General features: G+C 39.8%; 1 protein-coding gene across 1 annotated transcript in view; it reads right to left on the reverse strand.

Annotated features, from left to right (window-relative positions):
* Positions 1-18,087, reverse strand: part of PROX1 (prospero homeobox 1) — a 52,087-nt gene extending 34,000 nt beyond the window's left edge. Inside the window, exons 1-3 of the mRNA XM_008584861.1 lie at positions 17,864-18,087; positions 8,730-10,521; positions 1,411-1,518 (exon numbers count right to left, since the gene is read on the reverse strand). Of these exons, the coding sequence (XP_008583083.1) occupies positions 1,411-1,518; positions 8,730-10,454 (1,833 nt within the window). The 5' untranslated portion in view covers positions 10,455-10,521; positions 17,864-18,087. The remainder of the gene's footprint in view (positions 1-1,410; positions 1,519-8,729; positions 10,522-17,863) is intronic.
* Positions 18,088-18,743: the final 656 nt, after the last annotated feature.

The raw sequence follows: 18,743 nt of genomic DNA on the forward strand, positions 1-18,743 counted from the left end.
TTGCCTGGTTTTACCAGGCACTTAAAACTGGCCAGTCCTCAACCAGTTGACAAATTCCCTTCAATTTTTCTCTCTAGATTGTCCCCCACAAAGCCCAAACTCTTTCCCTGGCCTACTGTGTCACTCAGCCTTTTTTTGTGCATAATGATTGTTAAGCAGCCACTGAAGTTACTGGCTTTCTCTGCCTGCCCACCCTGCCCAGTTTGTTGGCACTGAATGAGGAGAAAACGTGCCTTCCACTTAAGGAGCACAGCTAGGGAAGAAGAAAGATAAAAGGCTGAAGTTGATACACAATTCAAAAGCAAATGGGAGAGAAAACAGAACTTTTCTTATAAGGCCAAAAAAAACATCAGTGAAGGAAACTGAAATGAGCTGGCCTGCGAAATGGGGCCAAGGGAGCTACCTGGGCATGAGCACAAAACAGGCCGCGTGGCAGGGAGCAGCAGAAAAGCGAGCGTGTTTTGGCAGCTTGTGAGTCCTCAATGGTAGAAATAAGAACTTGTACATATGGGGGTGGGCAGGAGAAGGGTGGGGAGAAAACCACCCAACCCTAATAAACTAATCTCAGCTAATGTAATGTTTATCAAGTTCCTTGGATAATGATACCATGAGTGTCATTATCATCATCAAAACCCAATCTATGTTTTAAAAAGTTACAGATGATTAACACAACATCAAGTTGATGCAAACAATTACTTAAAACCCACACGCAGACACAGACACACACACACATACACACACACACAGAGAACCAGGAGGTCCCAATGTTCTGTAGAATGAGGGAGGCTGCAGCTGTAGGCCGACAGCTTTCATATCCTCATTTGAATAATGTGTCCTGAATCTGTCACTTTATTCATTCTCCTTATGCTCAGTGTACTCTACATCAACAACAAATTAAGTTGTAAATAAGAGACAATCATCACTTTTGTTTTTAAGCAGCTACTGCATAGAGAATTTCAATGTACGCTCCGTTTTGACAGGGGGAAAAGAGGTGCTAGAGTTTGCTTTCATAAGCGCAAATATGGGGAAAGCAACAGAAACGAAAACAGAAACAGTTTACTATTGCTGAAGGGAGGGGGAAGAAAAACATTCTCTAAAGCATATCCATCCATTACCAGGCGAAATTTCTTCCAAGAAGCTACTAAAACATATAAAGAAAGAGGCTAAGTTTCCTGGACTACACTGGAAACCCATGTGACTTACTAATACCAGTCCTTTGGTTTTAATACACAAGTGGCATCTTTGCTTAGCACACCTTTAGACAAAAGGACAAGTGCATTAAATCAATTATAACACAGGTGTATTAATAAACTGATTTCACATTCATCTCTATTAACTTCCAATTCACTATGTTCAAATCACTACCACATGCATAGAAAATGAAAAAATTAATAATAAAAATGTCCCTACCTTTACATCGGAGAAGTAGGTCTTCAGCATATTGGAGCTGGGATAACGAGTATAAAAAAACATGAGCTTTGCTTTTTTCAAGTGATTGGGTGACAATCCTTCCTGCATGTGGGATGCAATTGGTTAAGGAAAAAAATTCTACAAACATAAGAACTACAACTCCCCACCTTACCCTGATCCCCCAAGAGTCTGGAGGCCCACCTAGTAGCCGTGGGAATGCTGGACATTATATGGCACTGGCTATGGTACCCATTGCTAACTTACTGCCATTTGCTCAAAATGACCATTGCTTGTCAGAAATTGACAAATATAATGGCGAGAATGCACAATATATCTGCAGATTCTTGCTACTTAGTGGTAAGGATGGCAAAACATTGCTGTCTTAGGTCTGTATACTATCTATATACATTCACTTGTTGCTAAGGAGACAAATGCACCTAACATGTACTGAACAACTCTTATGATAAGAGTTTTTCTTCTTTACAATTACAGTTCTGTTCGTTCTTCTCCCCACACTCTGCCGTTAACATCAAATTACTGTACTAACGTACACGAAAATATAAAATGCATTATTTGGAACACTGTTATGCAAGCTTCACATCTTACCTTTTAGTGCTAATCTAATGGAGCATCTAGATTCACTTTCTTCCTGTCTTATTATTATATCCTTTTAATTGTTTCCTTTTAAATAATAGCTAAAACGTGGGAGGGGTAGTTTTGGCACAGAGAGAGCAGGGAGAGGGGTGTCGATTTTGTTAAAGCAACGGTCCAAAACCAAATACAATTCTCCTGTCCTGGATTTATAGTTAACTCCTTTGAGAGTGACACAGTAGTTGGGGCTAACAAATCAATAAATGTGGGTTAGCAGATCAATAAATGGCCACTTACCCAAAATAAGAAGGCCTATTTATCTGGAAACATCATTACCTTTTAGATCTGTAAACAGCAGCAACTAAAACAGTCCCCAAGAGAGTGTGAGGCTAACCATAACAATCCAGGCTTCCTGATTCTCCCCCAGATTCTTGGCAGTCCTCAGCAGACTCAGAGCTGGGATGGCTCTGGTCACATCTGTGCCGCAGCCTGGCCCTGCCATTTCCTCAGCAAATTAATGGCTTTATAATTTATCAGAAATGAAGATGCACGTGGAGAAAATCAATGTGGTCCCCCACAAGGTCAATTAAGGGTCCTTCCTAGAAGCTTCTCTAAGGATTTTCTCTTAAAAGAGAGTCTAAGAAAAATAAGGAAAAAAGGAAAAGAAAATGTGCGCATGTGTGCAAACACACACACACACACACGCACACGCGCGTGCGCACACACACACACACACACACCCTTAACTACCCAACAAAAATGTCACACCTTATGAAGAAAGCTGCACACGCACACACGCGCGCGCACACACACACACACACACCCTTAACTACCCAACAAAAATGTCACACCTTATGAAGAAAGCTCAAATAAACACAGACATTTAGGAAAGGTAAAGGTTTCCAAATGACCTCCATCAAGTACACCATGACTAATCTGAAGAATGAAGGGAAACCAGAAAGTTACCAGAAAAGCATAATCAAAATAATATTGATAAACTCTTGACTACTTATAACTCGGCGTTTAACCAAATGTTCTGCTGAGAATTTGTTCAATTAACATTGCCTTTAATATCCCATGCTATTTTCAAAAGATCACCTTGGTTTGTAAATAGAAAAGTTAAGCATCGTGGTTTTGTTTTTTGTTTCATGTGTGCGTGTTTTTACTAAAAATAAACACTGAAGAAAGAAATTTTGATTTTATATCTGTAAGCCAAAGCAGCTTAACTGAACTTGTGTTTTTGTTTGAGATCCTTAATGATTACAAAGGCGATAATTTATGACTGACATACTTCTTGTGCCAAGGAAAGGGCTGAAAGGCCCTCCAGTAACCTCCATTAGACTGATAGAGAAGACTAAAGGAGCCCGGCACACTTCAGGACCATCTGTCCAGATGGATAAGTGAAATAATAGTTGCAAGCTGTCTCCTATTGCCTCGTGATAAGAGTTTTAGGCAAGTCCAAACTTGGACAAACATTTTCAGCTCCAGGTTCCAATCTTTTCTTTCAGATGGCTACATTAAAACAACCTCATACATTTAATTATAAATCACAAATCTTTTAAAATTTGGTCTCATACAAAACACAAATTGTTTAGCTGTGTTTCTCAGATAGGCATAGAGCTACAAACTTCCTGAACCTTTTAATACATCTAAATTATGCTAAGATAATTTAGTTCTTTTTATTTAAAAAAAAAGTAACTATACATTTTATTTTCAGGATTTAGGAGCTTTTTATTTAATGAAAAAAATTATTCTAATTTGAATTTCTCAAGTTCATTTTTGCTTTAAAATGTTTCCTGTTGGTAATACTTGGAATTGATCAGTTGAAATGGAACACAAAATAAACCTTTATCTCTTGCTTATTGCGTAATTAGGATAAAATTCCCATGAAATATATGTTTCTAATAAACTATTAAAAATAGTTAATGAAACATTTAAAAGCCAACAGTTAGATAATCCTTTTTTTCTCCTCAAAATAAATCTGAACTGACCAATTGGTTAATTTCCCTTTTAAGTGCTTGTGCTGAAAAGCAACTGTTCTTCCAAGAAAGCACTAGCTGTTTCCAGGATACTTACACACGCACAATGACTCATGATGGAATAGATTCAGTAAACATACAGCTGTACTGAACACGAGCTAAGCTCCATTCAAGGCCAGGAAAGAAAATGAGCACAAATAAATATTAAGGAGGTAAAGGGGGGTGGAGTGAGGGGGATGGAACGCAAACAAGATCTGTCCCGCAGCTCATGTGGCTTTGCCTCAATTCTCTCAGCCATAGCTTTGTGAAGACAGATGACATTCAATTCTATGTGTAATGCAAAATAGACAATAACTGCTGAAACTTGAGACAGCTGCCAGGTGTAAAAAAAAAAAAAAAAAAAAAAAAAGGAAAAAAAAAAAAAAAAAAAACATGATAAATCCATAAATTAATGAAAGACATCTGCTGGGGAATATAAAAGATCAGAGAAGCAGGGTACTGCAGCTGAACCTAAAGCGGTGTTCAAACAACCTGAGAATCTAAGTGTTGTCTGTTTACCAAGTACAATATAACCTTACCTAAACAGCAGCAGCAGGCAGAGCCGTGGAGGCAGCAAAAAGGCAAATGGAAAAATAAGAGGTTGTGAAGGCTGGAGAAAGAAAATTCTTTTTTTCCAGCTGAACTCTGGATTGTGGCTAGAGGTTTTTACATGCTGCAGTTCCAAGCAAATGGATTGAAACTACTTACTCACATTTTGTAAAATGCTTTGAAACCTAAAGAATTTTAGTTTTCTCTTTATTCTCTGATTTGCTCTGTTTCTAAGTGGCTTTCCCCCTAGAAATCTTAAATGGGGAGAAAAGATCTAAACTTTCCATTTAATGATAGTTATAGAGCAAGCTGTTTCTCTACTAAAAAGTTCAACAAAATCAGAGAGATTAGCAGTTTATGGAAATCTTTTTTTAAAAAAAAAAATACTTATTTTATAATTTTACCTGCGGGGCTGGGGTGGGATTTGGAGCCCAGAGTCTTTCAGTCTTTATGTGTTCCACTATAGCTAATATAATTACTATGGTCCCACAAGACTTCTAAAAATGTAAAAGCTCAACTTCTGTGGATTGTTTCATACTTTCGAAATTCATTTTCAATCCACGTTTCTGTTTAGAAATTAATTTCAAATTATGAAACAATTTCTTTTCTAAACTTGAAGTATTTTTAATCTTCTCCCTAAAAGTGGCATAGGGAAAGCTGGCTATCACAGAGAATGGGCTCAGTTTCTTCACCTGCACATCTTAACGGCTTATAATACTACCCTTGTGCTTTAATTGGGTGCATGCAAATGTTTGAGGCCTAAACAAGGCTATTTTTCTTGAGATGCAAAGAGGATGAATGACAAGGAACATCATGAAGAAAAGCAATTGGCTGGCTGTTTCTTTTGGAATTTGAATAAAACTTAATATTTGATTAAATAGATTCATTTGCAAAAATACTGAACACATTTTTTTATATCCAAGACATGAGCTCTCGGAGCAGGTGCATTGACATTCAGTTTAATGTGCACACATTCACTATTTCCTTTCTACCAGAAGGAATGAGGTAGTGTGTTCTATTATGTAGAACATATATGTTAAATGTGCTGAACTTAGAATGGATTTATCTGACGAGCTGGTGTTTTTAATAATTCTTATCTTGGCTACTTTGGTCAAAAAACAGATGACGGCCTCTGGAGCAGGAAAGAATTGTTCCTTAAGAATTAAGTTATTTATAGCAACTTTGAAAGCCATGAACTAAAATGGAACGTAATAATGGCAATCATAGTAGTAAAATTTCATCCCATTTCTACTAATTTCTATTGATCTTTTCTAGGAATAACTATACAACAGGTTCAAATTTGGCCCCATGTTCCTAAAACTGAAATAAGACATCACTCACTGTGATTCCCAGAGATTTCTTCAAACTAAAAGCTTGAGATTTTTGCCTATACACCATCAGGTAAACCAAGGGAAGAAGTCATTGCCAAACAGATATAGAGGCAGGAGAAAAGTGGATTCAACCTCCAAACAAACACTCAGATCCTCACTGGTTTCAGAATTGTGGGGACTATAGAAAAGGTTGCTTGCCCGTTTTCTTCTTCCTGAGAAATAATATATCAATGAGATAAATGGTTAAAAGTGCAATGCAGTAGAGGGAAAAGAGAAAGAACCAGAGGACAGAAGGCCAAAAGGTGGAAACTGTAATCATTAATTACAAGAGGCCAAGATTATTTAGCTATATGAAAGAAACACCTCTAGGTGTAAAAAGCTAACATTTCATATGAACACAGGTGTTTCCCAACCATGACTGTTCAACACAATCTTATGTTGGTAGGAGACAGGAGACATTATTCCTCTGAAGAAGAAGCAATCTTAGTTTCTTTAAAATCTGGTAAGTATGAAACTAAAAGGACCTTCTTTCAATTCAAATCCTCAAAATTTGAGGGAGTGAGACAATAAGAAAGCAATCTAACAGGTTTTTTTTTTCCCCTAGAAGACCAAACTTACTTAAAAGACACCAAAAAAAAAAAAAAAGCACAGCCATACTTATGTTTACCTGGTTACAGGGAAAAGTTTAATTGAAAAAATAAAATAAAATAAACCATAAGCTGGCATCTTGAGCTAAAGAGTTTAGTATGAACTTAAGGACTTTGAAACCTGGCTTCAAATATTCACTAAAATGGATGTGCATGTAGCTTTACTCTATGTGTGTGTGTGGGAGAGAGAGAAAGAACCCACTATCACTACCACTTGTTTCAAAATGAACTTAAGGGATCTCTGAGGTGCAACAGGGTCTATCCCTGGACATTAGCCTTGCACGAACCTCCAAAGACACTCTTCCTGCAAAGGATCAAACAGCATTCAAGTCGTTTTATTCGTCTTCTTGTTTTGCCTTTCTCATCACCTATAGCTGTATTGCAATCATTTTGGCCAATGTTTATGGCCTGTTTCTAATGTGTAAGGCATGGTGCTTGATTTGGCTTTGATTCATGGATTGTTGGATTGAATATTAGATCTTTGTAAAGGCAGGAGTTAAATCAACAACCAAGCCAAACTCAATTTCTATTTATATATCTAAGTCCTCAACATCTTTCTCTTCCCTTTCTATCATGATGCTCTTCTCTTTGTCTTCACTATGGAAAGACACTCCATGTTTAGCTGTCCGAGTAGGTCTTATCTTGTGGCTCCAGTTTACCTTATCAGAAATCTTCACCACTAACCTGAGAGCTGGCTGGAAGGGTGACCTCCACTAACTGGGAAAACATATGTCCCTCCATAGCTGGGACTTTGCACTTACGTGGCAGCCTCTAGAGTGGGCTTAGATACTAAAATGTCAACCTCTAGTCATCAAGACGATTGCTCAAAATCCTCAATTTAGTAACAGCCAATTTAATTGCTAAATTTTATATCCATCTGGTAATTTATCATACAAGGAACATGCCCCCACCTATCCCCAAATGCTACTATTCCACTACCCCAAAAGACCAACAACCACAAGATTTTTAAAAATTTACTGAAAGGACCAATGTACAGAGAAAAAAATCATCAGTTAAAAATAGCTGGAGTTCAGAATAGGTCTAATAAAAAATATAACTGGCATCTCTACATAAAAGTCAGGTTCAGGATTTAAAAGTCATAAAAAGACAGCCATTTTTTTAGTCGAATACAGCTGAGTTTTATATTTAATTGTGCTCTCTCGCTTTCCAAAATAATTTGCTTTGTGTATGTCAGGACAAAAGATTTCTGTGTATGGCTGAACAGAGGTTAATCATGCATAGATGCAGCTGCACCAGACCCAAAGAACAGACTTTGCGTGAACGACAGACAGACCGATGTCATCTGAATAAATCAGTACCTGTATACTTCCTTAAAAAAAAAAGTCTCACTTAAAGAGAGAATCTAACTCTCCACCCATATCCATCATTCTCCTACGGTGAACGACAGACAGACCGATGTCATCTGAATAAATCAGTACCTGTATACTTCCTAAAAAAAAAGTCTCACTTAAAGAGAGAATCTAACTCTCCACCCATATCCATCATTCTCCTACTCCAGCCTCCCACCAATAAAATGATCTTCATAAGATTTAATTGGGCCTTCTTTAAATGGACCAGGAGACTTGCAAATGTTTTAAAGTAAGAATTCTTACAAAATCTTACGATTTGAAAACTGACTTTTCTCTTTACTCCATTATAAAACTTACCATCTTTAAAAATATCTGAAAGAATTTAATATTTATAATGAGATTTTTTTTCCATCTCGGAATCTACCCTTTAAAAATAGAGATAAGAAAATAACAGGAAAAAAACACTGCTCAAAAAAAACACATATTAAGTGTGGGTTCCTTGAGGTAATTAACAACTTGGGAAAGTTGCAAACTATCTCTGAATCTACTCTTTAAAAATAGAGATAAGAAAATAACAGGAAAAAAACACTGCTCAAAAAAAAACACATATTAAGTGTGGGTTCCTTGAGGTAATTAACAACTTGGGAAAGTTGCAAAGTTGTTGGTTTAGTTTTAAGCTTTGTGCAGAAATGCCACATGCATGGTGCTAAACAACAACAACAACAACAGAAACCCTATTACGCTGAATAAGAGGAAAGACTGCATTCTCAAGAAGTTCCTGGCCTACATTCCATATATTGTGTCAACCTAATGTTCTGGGAAACCATTTTTGGTTTTTGGTTTTGTTTTTTACTTGGGAAAATAAAAGGATATTGCACTTCCCGAATAAGGTGAGATTTCGGACATGTCTTGAAGATCGCCGCACTCGGACTTTATGAGCGACAAGGAGAGCCCTTCGGCGGTGCTGGGTGGGTGTGCTGGTGAACAAGGGTGGTGGCTCAGGTGGTGGGATGACATCTTGGTCCTCAGACTCGTCGTATCCCGAGTTAAGTCTAAGGATTCAGGAGAGGCTCTGTCTTTTCCAGAGAAGGAGCCGGAGGGAGCACCTAATGGACTCTGAAATGGATAGGCCATCAGGGGAAGGGGAAAGGGGTGGCGGAAGGTGGACGCGGTGAAGCCTGCGGTGGCAGACAGAGGTGACTGGTGCAGGGGCTGGTGGTGGCCGCCAGCGGCGGGGCCGGAGGCAGACTGGTCAGATGAGTTTTTGCGGACAACCAGGGGCAGTGCCTCCGTCTGGTCTGTGGAGCTGGGCATCTGCACGTTCCCAAAGGTGTCCAGGGGGTTCGGAATGATGACGTCGCCAAAGCACTGCAGGCGCTGGTTGGCGGTGTGGAAATTGTGGTTTTCCCCATTGACTGCAAATCTGGCCTGGGGGATCTGGAGGGGTGGGAAGACCTGAGGAACCTGGCGGGAGGGCTTGGCCGAAAAGACTTTGACCACAGTGTCCACAACTTGCGACATGGCAGTGTTCAGTTCCTGTTTCAAGGTCTCGGCCAAATGTTTGCCTTCTGGCTGTAAGGAGTTTGGCCCGTGGTCTCTTTCTTTGTTGCTGGCTTCTCGCTTGGGCTTGTTTTCAGCCATCTCCTGCTCTCGGATGAGGGCTCGGGCTCGGTCAATGAACTGGCCCGGGTCTAGCTCGCACATCTCGTTGTCTGACCTCCCGACCGAGTCCTGGGCCCTGGCGTCCAGGATCTCGGAGTGCATGCTGTCTTCAGACAGGTTCCCGTCTTCCTCGTTCTCGGAGTCGGTGCTGTCGTAGATCTGGTAGAACTTCTCCTGCAGCTGGCGCAGCTGCTTCTGCATGTCCTCCAGCTGCTGCTTCAGCTGTCGGCGCTCTTCCCGCTTCTGTTCTTTCCGGGCTGAAACCAGCTGCTGGAAACTCTGCTGCTGCTGCTGGGGCAGCTTTTGCTTGCGTTTGTTTTCTCTGTAACTTTCTCGGGGACTCACAGACTGTGGGGCCATCTCTCTTTCATTTTCATTGCCCCTTAACGCCACACTGGGGGAATGGCTCATACCCCGAATTATATTCTCAACCCGGGCGCGCTTTGCCCTCAGGTGCTCATCACATAAGCGATCCATATCGAACTGGCTCATAGTAGGCCTGCCAAAAGGGGAAAGACACTCTGGGGGGCTGTCTCTTGAAGAGTTGCTGCATATATCCTCCTGATGTACTTCGGAGCCTGTGCTAGAGAGACCGCTGGCTTGGAAACTGGGCTCGGTGCCACCATTTTTGTTCATGTTATTTTTCAACAGCTGGGAAATGATGGTTGCTCCTGGAAAAGGCATCATGGTATCTTCATACGAGTTCGCCCTCTTCAGCAGCTTGCGGAGTACATTTGACTTTTCCCCATCTGCATGCTGCACCACTGAATACTCAACATCCTGCTCAGAACCTTGGGGATTCATGGCACTAAAAAACGTTGCTCTTGCCTTAGCAAAAAATGCAGATGCTGTCCCTACCGTCCTTTTCACTCCAATGTCAACTCTTCTCCTCTTGGTTTGCCGGCTTAAGAGGGCTGTGCTGTCATGGTCAGGCATCACTGGACGGTTATTGTGCCATCTTCAAAAGCTCGTCAGCTGGGCACAGCTCAAGAATCCCGGGACCCTGGCCAACAGAACAAAAGGACTGATGAATCATTTTCTTTAAATTTCTCCAAATTTCCTGACCTCAATCCTGAATCAAATGCAAAATGCATAGGCTCTGGGATTTATGGCACATTACAATTATTGCAATTTATTATGCACTCTGCTTGAAATGAAACATTTTTAAATATTTCTGCTCCACTGGTTTAAGATGGATTAAGATTAAAAAAAAAAAAAAGCAAAAACTGCTTAAGCACCAGTAATATGATTCTCTTTCACAAATGCCTAAAATGATACTGTTTATCTTCAGAAGAAACAGTAGATTATAAGAACATAGCCTCTGACAACCAATTGATTAAATTTTGGGCATTGAGATTCATATTATAAAAGAAGATGAAAGTGGTCTATACTTAGGAAATAAGGTTAAATTCTGAGGGTGTGTGAACTTTTGATTAAAAATCTTATTTCTGCATTAAAATTATTGTGGTTTTAATGCTATCAAAGGAAAAAGACTTTAAAATAAATGCAAATATTTAACACACACCCTTTATTACTGAATTTAAAAATATTTTTGTCATATGTGAAATGGGAAGGAGAACACCTCAATCAACATCTTTCCAACATAAATGCCAATTTAGCATTGAAATAAACTCACAAATACTCATTTTTACAAGTCTGCTTATTGAGCATAGTTATGCATTTTTATCAATGAAATCATATGTGAAGACGTTAGCTGTTGCATCTTACTGCAACTGTGAGAATATTTATAATTTTTTGCAGTGTCCTTTTAATGACTTAAATTATTATAAAGTTGTATTCACTGCAAAAGAAAGATGTTGTCACATTTTAGAAATAAGTATGTGGAACAATAAATTACTGGAGTAGGCAATGATAAACACATCTTCAGTAATAGTTTTCTTCTTAAAATCTGCCAAATATTACTTTGTATGTCTAAAGAAACTCTTTAAAATACAACATTTATAAATATTATTTCCAATGCCAAATTTAAAACAAACAAACAAAAGCTGAAAGAAGATATATAAAGAAGAAAAAAATAACATCAATAAAATATGTGAGAAAGGGAAATACCTTCTTTGTATATGAACTTCCATTGTTTCTTAGGAACATGATATAAAAAGAGAACATCCTTCCTTGCATTTTGTACAAGGCACTTGACATATTGTGTGACTTATTAACTAGTGATACTAACCCCAAATTTTGTATAAATGTAAGATGTCACATCTTTTTGTTTACAATTAACATTTCATGAAGAAAATGAAAATATTTTTTTCACACCGCGTTTATCTAATATTAAACTTCGCATTTGCTTAACAGAGCACATCTTCACAATAACAGGGTCTATTGCCAAAGGCAGCGTGCAGAGTGTTTGGAACAGCTCCCATCTCTCTCGGTTCACCTGTAAAAACATCTACGTGCTCCCTAGGACTGCATCTGTGGCTAGTTTTAAAGAATGACTATCCATGCAAATAGGCATAATTTCAGCATGAAAAAACCTGAAAAATCAAGAAAATGCTCAATGGCAACAATATGTATTATTTTTTTTTAAAGCAGCAAAGACCTCACCATGCAGTCTTTGCTCCTGCTTTCTATATGAAGATACAACACTTTAAAAAGAGCTTGCTGTAGGGTATCATGAAAGCAAGATGCTTCACACACACACACACACACACACACACACACACACACACACACACACTATGCTTAAGGATTAAATACTTTTTGTATGCTTCAGGATAAAATTTCCTGAACATGGCATGGAAACAGAGATATCAAAAACTTCAGTACTGGGTTCCAAATCAAATTTAGAATGACTGAGACCCCTCAGACACTAATAATAAAATTGGTTTCAGGAATACAAAATGCAGAGACAAGTATTTCACTATCACATTAGGTCTGATAAATCACGTTAGCTGTCAGGTGAGAGAAAGAACAAGGAGAGACTGAGACAAACAAGAAAAAGGATAAATTATTTCAAAGGTCTATTCACAGAAACACTTGCGTATGGGGGGGGGGGTTTACAAAAAAGACTTTTTCTGTGTATGTGACCTTTCCAAAAATAGAGTTCATTGCCATTATTTTTAAATTTTACCTCTTTTCTTTTTTGTGTGCAAATCATTTTCTCTTTAATATCATCTGCGAAGCGCACAGATCTCCAATCAGACCATTAAACAAACTTTCTGCAGTATTTTTTCTCTCCCTGTTCACACAAAAAAGACTTTTTCTGTGTATGTGACCTTTCCAAAAATAGAGTTCATTGCCATTATTTTAAAATTTTACCTCTTTTCTTTTTTGTGTGCAAATCATTTTCTCTTTAATATCACCTGCAAAGCACACAGATCTCCAATCAGACCATTAAACAAACTTTCTGCAGTATTTTTTCTCTCCCTGTTCACCTTAATGCCTAAACTGGACTTTCCTCCTGCCCAACCTTGCTATGGGAAGAGCACCTCTGCAACAGAGGCTGGAAAGGACTTGCTGGTGTCACTGATGAGCACAAGGTCATCCCAAGGCATCCTTCCTCTCCCAACTGCCATTTACCTCTGCGTCAACTGCATTTCCTCTCATCTAGCCTAGGTATCAACAGCTGCATCCCTCCCTCATGCCGGAGCCAAGAGGAGGGCTGTGCTCTTCCTAAGGCGGAAAAAAATGATACTTTCATCTTCAGTGGAGAATACGTGTTAATTAAAATTCTTGTTGGGTCTGTTGAGAACAAGATATCCTGTGATTCTCTCCAAATTCACCAAACTAAACTGTTTTTTGCAATTTTCTTTCAATTGGTCAATAATTTTAGATTAAATAATGATTTGTATCTGTCTTGGGTTAAGATAATTTAAATACTTTTAGATCTTGATGTAAAATGTCCAGCTGAGACATAACAGATAGGATAAGACAAATGGGAAAAATAGGAAAAATTACATAATCCAGCAAGAGAAGGCATTATACTAATAGGCACAAATAAACACATCTCTCCACGTAGCTTAGACCTAAACTTAGAAATAAAGGTAGAGTGGTAGTACACATTGGAACCATAACTCATGGAAGCTATGGACAAGAATAAATTATAATAACTGGTTGACATAGTACTTTAATAGCGTCATGTTTCAAAAACAAGAAATATATATGAACATATTAACCACATAAGAAAATACACTGTTAAATAGCCACAAATTAAATCACTTGAAAACATTTTCCAAGTACTTCCATAATTTCCCAATTCAGAATTTAAAGGATGCTATGGAATGACTTTATCACCGATATTGTCCTGTCCATTAAGATTTTTTAAAAACTCCTTTATTTTTTAACACGTGTACTAAGCCAGAATGTTTCATCTATAATTATTATTGATTCCTATCATATTTTCATTTTAACATTAATTTTGAGTTTAACCAAGCCATATGAAGCCTTTTGATCAGCACTGGTGAACATCAATACCAGCAGGGATGCAGGAAAATACTGATATAGAATTTGAACCCAAATGTGCTACTGATTGTATACACATACTCTATTCCTGTAACCTCTTTAATGTGAAAGTCTGTATGGAATTTTTTATTATTAAATACTCCATTGCTCCAGTTGGCATCTAATCTACACGAATTCTTTAATAACTCCCATGCAATGGATATCTTAACATAGCAGATTCCTCCCAGAAAAAGATACTATAAGAACAAACATCCAGGTATGATCAAGTCAGATTTTAACTATTCCAAAAGATTTTTCATTAAAATCTGAATTATCTGACATTCTATTTAACATGGAGACTCACAAGAAAACTGATGACAATGTTAGCAGGAAAGAATTTCAAAGGGACACTGCAATATGAAATAGAAAGAGGTTAAGTGCTCCACTTTAATAAGGAAGCTATTTTGGGGAGGGGGATGCAACTTTTATTGCATCTATCTAGAGTCCAGATTCTGGACAAAGAAGTGTTTCATTATGGTAATTATCCAGATAGTTCAGACAAATGATTTATGAGACAGGGAGAGTGTAAGATTGGCATGGTTTCCTGCTTGGATTATTTAGATTATCTGTCTTTGTTGATAAAATTATTTGAAGAAATTACTCAAACCTACACTTTACTTCTTTTAGAAAATCATCTTTGAATAGGCCTCTAATCTACTTGGGGAAAACTGGTTATGAAATTTCAAATGGAATATCATTAACAAAGAATCAATTTGGAGATCACCAATTCCAGGGGGAAAAAATCAGATGATTTAGGTAACCCCCCCCCCCAACAAATCACTAAACTGTTCCCTTCACTGTATTCAAGAGTTCATTTCTGCTAATTAGCAACTTTTCCTTTGAGGATATTGCTGCTTATTCTCAGGTTAAGAAAGCCGTTGGTGTTTACTTTGAAGAACCCACTTGACATAAGTTAATATTTCAATTAACTAAGATTGTATCATCAGGTTTTAAAATTTCCTATCATAACAGAGTTCTCAAATCACAACCATTTAAGATTCTTCCACCCTATCAAAAATTCCTTACATTTTTCACCTGCAAAATGAACAGAGAACATTTTGAGACATGCCTAAAATATTAATTTCTACTTATTTAAAAAGTAATAATTCACCAAATTGGTAAATAAAAGAGAGTGAGAAATCATCTTAGGAAAATACACTAACACTTTTTTGGTTTTTGGTGGATTTTCTTTTTGGCAGAAAATTGAAATACTCTAAATCTCCTTTGAGGCTTTAGAATGCACTAAGCAATAAGGTTTGAGAAATTCCTTATGTATGTGTCCTTTCCAATTCATGCAGGTACTTAATTAGAATCCTATAATAATACATCATGCACAACCCATTTTTATATTATAATATCAGTAACATTTTATAATTTCTTTTGTTAACCCTAAATCTATAAATTCTCACATTAATATTGCAAATTCAAGACAATCCTTGAAATAATCTAAGAAATTTATGAAAAAAGGCCTATCTCAGTTTTGAATAAATAGGAAATCTGGCAACTTATAGGATAAGCTAGCTTAGGTTTTAAGATTGCATGTGCTGCTTATAGAGGAACCACGCTAGGAAATGAATAAAGTGAGAACAAAGATGCATGTTATGTATGCATGACTTTTTTTTTCCCACAAGGTGGTGATTAAACTAAATAGAATTCTGCATAATGGACACATAAAATATCAATAAGTGCCAAGCACAGATAACCCCTATTAAAAATAAAGCAAATGAACATAGCCGTAGATGACATTTTAATTACCAAAAAACTTCAAAAGCATCCAAGGAAACTATTGGAGAAACTTTGATTCTTATGTCTAAACAATAAATGACACATACTATTTTATTTTCATGAGAACAGTATTAACTACCCAAACAACAAAACCAACCAACAAAAACCGTTCACCATCTAATCTCTTTCTATGCAATTCAGTTTAAAGAAGTAGCCTGCTTAAAGAAAATTGTCTAAACAATAAATGACACATACTATTTTATTTTCATGAGAACAGTATTAACTACCCAAACAACAAAACCAACCAACAAAAACTGTTCACCATCTAATCTCTTTCTATGCAATTCAGTTTAAAGAAGTAGCCTGCTTAAAGAAAATTTTAAAAAGCCAAATTTAAAAAATTCAGATCAAGTGCTTACGTTGAATTCCCAACATCTTCCCTCACACATCAAGCCGCAGTCCTTAACTTCACGTATTTTACCATTAAATAAACATGTCCAGGGTAGCCCTGGACAGGTTAATGCGAATACTCTTCTTTTTCTTCCTCACCATACTCAGCCCGTTTCATTTTGAAAATACTCAGAAGTTCTTGTAGGAAATTCTTCATAGAACTGACTGCCCAAATCTCACATCAAATAGAAAAGCACAGTTACCTCTCACATACTTGAGATTTTCCTTCTCCATCAAAGTCATATCTAGGACATCTGGCACATGTCTGGTACAATGACAGCCTCATTCTACTTCATGAGCGTATTTAACATAAGACTTGAAAGAGTTTATGCACATACCTATTCTCTCTAGGCAGGGAGGAAGCATGCTCAAAAGATAAACTTTAACAACAGTAACACTTTCAAACTGACTTTGGTATCCTTGGCAGTTCCACACCACCCATGGCTGTCCAAAACACACACACACAAAGGACAGCTCTCTCTCCCTCTCTCTCTGCCAAGCACAGACCTGGGAGACAGACATAAACTGGAGGGAAGCAAAGGCAAAGTCAGTCTCCCTCCACCTGCTGCCTGAAGTGGGGGTACTTTCGGCCACCGACTGGCAGACAGAAGCCTGAGTGGAATTTTTTATTATTAAATACTCCATTGCTCCAGTTGGCATCTAATCTACACGAATTCTTTAATAACTCCCATGCAATGGATATCTTAACATAGCAGATTCCTCCCAGAAAAAGATACTATAAGAACAAACATCCAGGTATGATCAAGTCAGATTTTAACTATTCCAAAAGATTTTTCATTAAAATCTGAATTATCTGACATTCTATTTAACATGGAGACTCACAAGAAAACTGATGACAATGTTAGCAGGAAAGAATTTCAAAGGGACACTGCAATATGAAATAGAAAGAGGTTAAGTGCTCCACTTTAATAGACCAGACCGGCCCGACGCTGCCGAGCACCGCAGACCCGCCGGCGATGGCAGGGACATTCTCGGCCTCGCATGTCCCCTGCCCGAGAACACCCCTACCCCCACCCGGACCGCGATCCTTCGTTCCCCGCGGCGCTCGGGCCCGATCCCCCCCACCACACGACCCCCTGAGGCTCCCGGGGCCGCCTTACCCGACTCCACTTGACCCAGCCCTGGCTCCGTGCGCTCAGGAGAGGGGCGCCGCGCTCGTATCCCGGGACCCATCTCTCCGCCGCTCCAACCCCGAATCCAACATTTCAGCTTCGACAGCGTTTCGCGAGGAAAGTAACAGAGCGCCCCCCTCCTTCCCGTCCCCTCCTCCCCGCTCCCGGCCCTCTGCCGGGGTTCAAAAGAAGAAGTGAAAGGTATGCAAATGACAAGCAAATTGGAAGAGCCGAGAAGAAAGGCAGCTATAACAAACCAGACAAAGGGAAGGGACCCGGGGTCCAGCCCTGGAGTTTTCACCGGGGGAGAGGGGAAGGATGGGGCTCGGCGGAAAGCGGGGATCCAGACGAACAAAAAGCGACCCGGTCCCCCTCGCGGTCCTCTCTCCTGAGAAGACAGGGCAAGAGAAAGAAGGGAAGGAAGCAAACGCCTCCTCACACCCCAGAAACAGTACACAAAAGGTGACAAGATCAGCGACAAGTCCAGCCACATCAGCCTCCCCCCCATCGCCACCACCACCACCCCCAGCCACCAGCAGGCAAGAGAAAGAAATAAAAGCCAAGCGGATCACTTACTCTTAGGGACTGGGAAGAGCGGGGCGCTGAGTTGCACGGAGGCTCCTGCTTACAAACTGTTGAGTGGCTATTTTGTGACGATTCATTTAAATAACACCATTTTCTCCTGGAAAAAAAAAAATGTTTACACGGGTGTGAGTCATGGGAGGTTCTTTTCTCTCTTTCTCATTCAAGAACAAGCCAGTGCAAGTGATCCTGGAAAAGGGGAGGGGACTGGCGAGGGGGAGAAGATACTTACGCGGTGGCCGGCGCCGTGGGACGGAGCCTCTCTCCGTCTTTCTGCGGCAGAGGGAGGAAAACACGCGCGCGCACGCCCGCCGCTGTCCTGCGGGCGAGGACTGTGATAATTGGAGCGGGGACGGTGAGTCTGTGCGGGAGCGAGCGAGCGGGGCGAGCGGGAGACGGAGCAGGGAGACGGAGGGGGGCGGGAGCGACGGGAGGAGGACGAAAGGGACCGGAGAGCGGCGAAGGGGAGAGGAGATGGGAGAGCAGGAGCGCGCAGGAGGCGCGGCGGGCCGAGCGGGAGCGGGAGCGGGGCGCGGGCCGGCCCGGCGGGAGCTCGTGGGCGCCGTCTGCCTCCCCGGCTGCAGGGTGTATTCTTTCAGAGCGCTCCCTCAGCTCAGGGCTCCGCTCCACGACAAGATTTACTTTAAGACACAGCTGAAGGAAACAGGAAGACTGCACGTCACAGTCTGACTGACGTACCCGGCCCCAGCACCCAATCGCGAGGCGCCTTCGGATTCAAGGGGGGATAACAAGGCAAGAGAACTTGGGAGGAAAAAAATATATAAAAGGGGTGGGGGTGCGGGGCCGGGGAGAGAGGAGGGGAGAGGGGCCCCGCGCTCCCCCTCCCCGGCCTCCGTTCCCGGCCCCCGCCCCC

This window comes from Galeopterus variegatus, unplaced genomic scaffold, assembly GCF_000696425.1.
Source record: "Galeopterus variegatus unplaced genomic scaffold, G_variegatus-3.0.2 Scaffold3388, whole genome shotgun sequence".
NCBI classification, from domain to species: Eukaryota; Metazoa; Chordata; class Mammalia; order Dermoptera; family Cynocephalidae; genus Galeopterus; species Galeopterus variegatus.